This window comes from Brachycentrus maculatus, unplaced genomic scaffold (genome assembly GCF_059751285.1).
Source record: "Brachycentrus maculatus isolate JH-2025_06_01 unplaced genomic scaffold, ASM5975128v1 h1tg000306l, whole genome shotgun sequence".
Taxonomy (NCBI): domain Eukaryota; kingdom Metazoa; phylum Arthropoda; class Insecta; order Trichoptera; family Brachycentridae; genus Brachycentrus; species Brachycentrus maculatus.
This window is the reverse complement of record NW_028281056.1, coordinates 1,513,280-1,520,562: the sequence shown is the minus strand read 5'-3', so window position 1 is coordinate 1,520,562 and position 7,283 is coordinate 1,513,280. Positions and strand designations below refer to the sequence as shown.

The window sequence follows — 7,283 nt, the reverse complement described above, 5'->3', positions numbered from 1 at the left end:
CAACGATGTCTTTTGAGTCAACTGTGTGTGATGTTACAGTAATCATTATTTTGGTAAAAATTATTAGTAATAAAATTCTCAATGATTATAATTAAATTATATTATATCATATTTTTACACAAATAAATATTTTTACATAAATTTTATTTTATTTATATTTAATTTCATCACATAACCAGTGCTCCACAATCTTTAATTTTGCTATAAATCAACCCTTATTTTTTTCATTTAAAAAATTATGGGGAACCTTTTTTTTTCAAAATTTCTCCTATCGACATGGAGAGAGAAAGAGACGAAGATATTTTTATCCTGAATCGTACGACCAGAGGTGTCAAACTCAAAATACACCAAGGGTCGCATAAGGTATTTAGGGTACACCGGCAGACCTCATAAAAAAACTAAAAAATCTCATTTTCATTTTTATGTAACTTTAAGTGAAATATTTACTATCAAAGACAATCATATGAGGTACAGTAGATCCAACTTAATGATTTTGTAAAAGAATATAATTTGTTCCTGTACAAAAAAATGATTTCAATAAATAATTCAAATAAATTAAAAATATAACCGCAGGCCGCATAAAATACTCACAAATAAAAACACGAGTTTGACATGCCTGTTATAGACGATGGCCCCCGCACAATAAAAAGGGTCACGAGTATTTTTTGCAACCGTTAGCCAAAAACCAGAAATAACACAGGTCGGAATACCCAGGATTGCCTTACGGCACAGCCATTGTGGTCGTGAAGCACTGACATACACTTTTTCTACAGCGGAATATTATTTCAATATAATATTTTCACTTATTAACATTTTTAAATATCCAAACACTCTCAAACAACAGTCTTACAATTCATTACTTTCATTTACATATACAAAAACATAAAATCAATACAATTTCAAATTCGAATATCAAAATCTATAGAAAAAAATGTATTCAAGGGCATCTAAGTCTCATGAAGTTAAAATAATCAGTTATTTTAGTTTAAAAATTATTACATATATGAAATAAAATCAGGAATGATTCAAATTTCATTGCCCATCTTCCAAAGAAAAGTTTATTGTATTATTAAGATCCAATATTGATGACTTCCTTCTTTTCAATACTTTAGTATAAGATTTAACTTATATCTAAACAATTATGAAAGTCAACAAATCTAGATGTGTCTTTGAAAGATAATGACAATGGTTTATTAAAAGCAAGAAATTCAAATTAATTATTGCTTTTTAAAAAATGATGATGATGATAATGATAAAAATAGTATTTTTAAATAAAACACGGTTAAACTTACTTAATAATAATAATAATACATGAAATATTTATTTACAAAATTAAAATGGTTATTATCATTATAATTATTTTATAACATGGACGGTATTTACTAAAAAAATCATTGCATTTATAAAATTTTACAAATATTTATCTCCAGAAATGAGATTCTTCCATTAACGTTGATTATATGAATACATACTTCATTTCACGAATATCATAGATCATGAACATTCAAAATATATAGTAAATAAGTAATGCAATATTAGTCAATGCTATACCAAGATTATAAAATTAATTTAAAATTGAAATATCAATTAGAAACATTACTATCATAAGTATACAGGAACTTTAAAGATGTAGAAAATGTAATACATATGATGGATTTTTATATATATATTTTATAATTTGGTGGTGACCTGCACCATAATTAATGCAAAAATCAAAGTATGTACAATCAGTTTATAAAATAGTAATTTATTAACAGTGCATATTAACAAATGATTTTTATTTTTAATATTAATTTTTTTTAAATGTTCTGAAAAAAAAATACACCAGAGCAATAAAAGTATCAAAGGAAAAAAAATATTTTGTAGGTATTTGAATTTCGAATACTATTTTCAAAAACATCTGTAGATTTTAACAACATTAAAATCTGCAGATTTTAGTAATATGTATTACATAATTTTTTATCAAGTTATTAATGATTACGATATCAAGTAAGAAAGTTTTGGGTCGTAAAATTAGGCAAATATTTCAGATATTCTAGATATATTATAAAAATTCTGCAAAGGAAATGGCCATAATACAAAATGGCAAATAAATAATATCAATTATGTAAAAAGAATTTGATAAGATAAAATTGATAAAAAGATGGATTCTTTTGGCCCAAAGGCCAATAAATAATTAAAATAATCAAATTATTTTAATCACTCACAATTTACAAAAATATTATATGACCTACAGTAAAATAATATGTATGTACACAAAGATTAATATTTTATGTTTAAAATTTTATAAAATTGGAAAAATCTATAAAACCTTGGGTTAGATAAAATTTTATCTCGAAATTAAGTATTAACGGCTAAAAGACAGTATTTGCGGTTGTGTTATGACTTATTGTGTTTGACTTCTAAAATTTGCGGGTATTTTTCTACAATCTGAAGAAGTATTCCATCGATGTAGCACCTAAGTTGGCCGTTAACTTCCTGCTGCTCTTGGAGAGCTTTCTGCATCTGTAAGTGTCGTTAGAATAAATTTTATAATCAAAAGTAAAATAATACAATGAAACTTCATTTTAAATAACACAATATATACTGTTGGTGCATATACAAGATGGTTTATGTACTATTTGTGTACATTACATGGCCCTTATTGTATTTGCATTGAAGAAAATAGTGATAAAAGTGTGGGTGTCAAAAAGATACATTTTAGAAGACGCATTTGAAGCATTTGACTATAATTTTGTTAGGTATTAATGTTATTTCAGTATTTTTTAATAATTAGATGGAATAAAGTCTTGGCAATATGCTAATTTAAAGTAGTTTTATTAAATATCAGTTTTACTTGATAATTACCACTATTTCCACATATACGGTGTTTATAAATGATGCAGAATGCATCGTAACATGTGTCACAATAGATTTAAAGAAATAGTGGTATTTACCAAGTAAAACTTCAATTAAAAATTGATAGATTTTATTACAAAATGACTGCCAAATAAATTGATGATATTTTAAAAATATGTTAATATACATTTACCTAATAAAGTATTTATGTCTTTTAATAAATGCGTCTCCTAAAAATTAGACACGAGAAACTCATCTTTTTTTGGTTGCACTGTTGATATGTATGTACATTTATACATACATAGCATAAAAATGACAAAAAAATTACCTGTAATCAACATTTTTTTAAACTGTTGTTTATGTTTTTAACTATTCATAATAAAACATTGTTTAATAGTGAACAGTAAATTAAGATAAAAAATAATCTGGTATAAATAACATCCATCAAAATATCGATTCAAAACTGAATCCGGGTTAGTTACGTAATGTATTAGAACTTATGATTAAAAAATAAAAGTTTTTATTAGCAATATTAGTTGATTAAAAAAACAAAGGATATTTATTTTTATTTTTATCAAGCAGCCACTTGTTTACGAGTGAATGAGGATATAGGTAACTACAATAAAATTTAAAACAATTGCTTGGATACTGATTGGATAATGAAAATAACAGTTTAAGTTATTATTTTGCTGTTAGTCAGATGTGAGTAGATAAAATTGCAAACCATTAGAAAATATACTACCATGCACCATTTTAAATAAGTTTATTTAAAGTAAAAATATAATTATGGGAAAGTAAAGAGTAATTCCTTTTTACTGTTTACTTTTCTTAGAAGAATAAAAAATACAACTTTCACGGGAAAAAATAAATAGAAAGCTATTAGGATATAAGTCACTCCAAAGTGTAAGTAATATATGATTCATTTGGATAGCAATGAATTCTGTATATTCAATAAATAGTCGGAGTTGTTAGGAATAGGAAAATGGAAGATGATATGAGATGTTTCATTTTGTGTATGAATAGTTAGTAAGAAGTTTAGTAGAATCCCCATGCACAAGTCACTTTACACAATGTTCCATACCTTATCAATTTGTGTGTCGTAATGATCTTGTGCAAACCCAAACTGCAAAACATAAGAACATAAAGCAAGCTGATGATACAATAATTCTCTATGTATTACTAAATACAAATGTTATTACAAGCATTTATTATTTGAACATAATTCTGATAAGCTGAATGTTATTGAAATGTTATTTTGGATATGGGGTTAAAATTAAATAAGGACAATATAATATTCTTTATGTTATCATGTTTAAAGCACTAATAGTGGAAGTGAATACTTCTTTAATTGCGAGCAAGAGTAAATTTTCGAGACTGAGATAAAGTTTTATAAAAAATGTGGGTCCACATAGAATGATTTTCAACTATTCGTATTTTAGTATTTTTTTTAATTGGCAACACTAAGATAAAAAGTTTAAATTAAAAAAAAGAATGGGGGTCCACATAGAATGAAAATATTCACATTTTAGTCAATTTTTCAATTGGCAACATTGGTGGAATGCATGGCTACCAACGTGACCATGATACCATATTTGATTCCAAGGATCAGATAGGAACCAAATTTAAAAATAGAAAACATATTTCAAATCAAAAGAAATTGTTAGGTCTGCATACAATGTGTATTTTATTTCAAGAATGAAAACTATTATTGTTTAGAATCTTACGAAAGTAGTGTGATTATTTATTTTTCATGCATGATACCATGCTGTTAAAACAATTCACATTCCAACTAACAGCAAAGAAGTATCACTTATGGCGCAAATATAGTGTAAAACTGGACTATTTAATAATAATAAATAAATTTAAAAAACTAAATGACATCTAGTCAATGTGATGCCTACAGTGCATTCTATACCTATATTCGAGATATAGCAAAACACCATCAAGTGTTATTAGTAAACCTATTACGTCACATACATTTTGTGATGTAATTTATTACTGGTATCCTGATCTGAATTAAATTGATAAATTGCCACATTATCTTTAAAAATTGTCCTAACTTGAGTATTCAATTCAAAACGATAGCTGTTTAAAATGCCTAGTAAAGATATATTTTGATATATGTACTTTTTTATAATCACATAAAATAAAATTGTAAAATCTATTTACTATTTGTTGCTTTTCCTAAAATATCTGTGCAAATATTTCTAATGTGTCAAGATCTACTGCTAAATATGTGTAAAACGAAAACTCAACTACATGAAAACTTTAACAAATGTGCACTGTAGTATAATAAACAAGCAGTCAACTAATGGTACAGGAAGCAAAAATAGTTATCAAAAAAAAATTGTTTTTAATCAATTTTATTGATTGTCGGATATTAACATTTTTGTATTACATATTCAACAAATTTAATGACTACTATGTTTGCTTTCAGTACCGTATTTTAAAAATAATTTCAGACTTGGTATTCTTCACTCCTATAAAAATTTCAGGTAGTTAAACAATATTTCAAAATCGGAATGATAATGAAAAAATATAAAATACCTGGTCGTTAGTCATCTCTGTTAGTTCAGCGGCGAGACTGCTCTGAGGAGGTGGTCCAAGGAGAGAACGTCCTGTCTCCAGTCCTCGTGTTAACATCTGTGCTTGAAGCTCTTCGTGAGCTTCAGAGAGTTCTGAAATTGGTAAATATTATTTATATATGTTAGAAACGTGAAGAATTAAGTATATCAAAGGTGAATTTGAAAATAAATATGAAAATTATCAAAACTGTCATAATTGAAAGCAGGAATGGGTCCTAACTATTTGTTGGGTTACAATGTAGTTCTATATTCTATATGAACCTTTATATACCTAGCATATCTAAGAAGTGGCATGCACAGAGTTTTTAATCAAGGTATGTAATCAGGGTGTTGGGTAAGGATAAGTCATAGTAGGCACTGGTTGTGTTTCTATACGGAACGCGAGTAATCCAGGGTAGGCACTGCTTTTCTGCCAATATAGAATACACGCCTCTGTATTTAAGCTACCATACATTTACACTACAATTTTAACATTTAATAAATAAATAATAATCCCTTACCGCACCCCAATGGTGCATAGGGCACTGCTTCATATAAATGCAGTGTTATCTCGATCGATTACACATGAAGGAAAGGTGATCAGCCCTCCACTTCAGGTATCAGTCCAGTGTAATATTGAATAAATATTATAGTGAAAAAATCACTTATATTTATTAAACCCCCCTGGGAATCGAACCCGGGACCTCCAGAACGGTAGGCGAGCATGCTGACCATTACACTACGGAGGCGGACTCCGGATTTAAATAAGAAATAAAAGTGTTGAATTTAGTGTGTGCCTTAACATAATTGAATACGAAATTTGCACATCTGAAGTTGGCAACAACTGTTAATATTAATCAATGCACTTGCGATATTTTCCACACACCCTGCAGCTAACTTCACACAGTGCACAGAGCAGTTGTAGAGGTGTGAGCGTACGTAGCACTACAATCATATCTCATTTCTTCTTAAAAATTATCATTATAATATGGTTCCTGGTAAGAGCATTTTGTAGAAAATAACACAAGATGAAATGGACAACTAGGAGAAATAGAACATTAAGATGGTTCGGATATGTGGAACAAACTAATGGTAAAACGCATTCACAATGTGAAATATGGATGGATTATGATGAAGCAGAAAGTGAGGAAGTTTAAAGATACGGTATGATCAAATACACCAAATTCCTGAGAGTGTACAAGTCCTGAGTCTGAACAATTGGCATGCATGGAGATGCTTGGATGTGAAAGAGGAAAAACATGTGAGCAAAGACAAGTAGTTGAACGATCTATCCTCTCTGCATACCTCTGCTAGGAAGTAGTATGACGGTTAGTTAGTTAGTTTGAAATGGACTAAGCCAAACTGGAACCGTGTATAATACTCTATCATAGACTAATTTCCAGTTCCTGACAACTAGATATTTCTATTTATTTATTATTTTAAATTTAAGTTTTCATTCGTTCGAACCCATAAGGGTACGGATAACCGCACCCCAATGGTGAATAGGGCACCGCATCATAAAAACACAGTATTTTCTTGATCGTTAACACATAAAGAAAAGGTGATCAGCCCTCCGCTTCAAGTACCAGTCCAGGGTAATATTGAATAAATATTAGAGTGAAAAAATCACTTATATTTATTAGACCCCCCTCTGGAAACGAACCCGGGACCTCCGGAACGGTAGCCGAGCGTGCTGACCATTACACTACGGAGGCGGACAAATACATACGTATACATACGGTGTTTGAAAATGGTGCGGAATGTATCAAAACACATGTCACAATAGATTTAAAGAAAAAGTGGTAATTTTTAAGTAAAACTTTAACCGTTTGAGTGCCAAAAAATGCATACAGTTTCTTGTAAAATGCCACCAAAAAAACA

The 7,283-nt window shown here is 28.7% G+C and overlaps 1 protein-coding gene across 7 annotated transcripts in view; it reads right to left on the bottom strand.

Annotated features, from left to right (window-relative positions):
* Positions 1–1,774: 1,774 nt before the first annotated feature.
* LOC148304729 (rab11 family-interacting protein 4A-like) overlaps positions 1,775–7,283 on the bottom strand; it is a 137,222-nt gene continuing 131,713 nt past the window's right edge. For 4 of the 7 annotated variants that reach the window (XM_088267852.1, XM_088267853.1, XM_088267857.1 and 1 more), the window contains 3 exons: positions 5,386–5,516; positions 3,920–3,961; positions 1,775–2,505 (listed from right to left, as the gene is read on the bottom strand). In XM_088267852.1, coding sequence (XP_088123978.1) covers positions 2,380–2,505; positions 3,920–3,961; positions 5,386–5,516 — 299 coding nt within the window. In that variant the 3' untranslated portion in view covers positions 1,775–2,379. Of the gene's footprint in view, positions 2,506–3,919; positions 3,962–5,385; positions 5,517–7,087; positions 7,222–7,283 lie in introns of those variants that run through there. The other 3 variants (XM_088267854.1, XM_088267855.1, XM_088267856.1) reach the window with 2 other exon arrangements.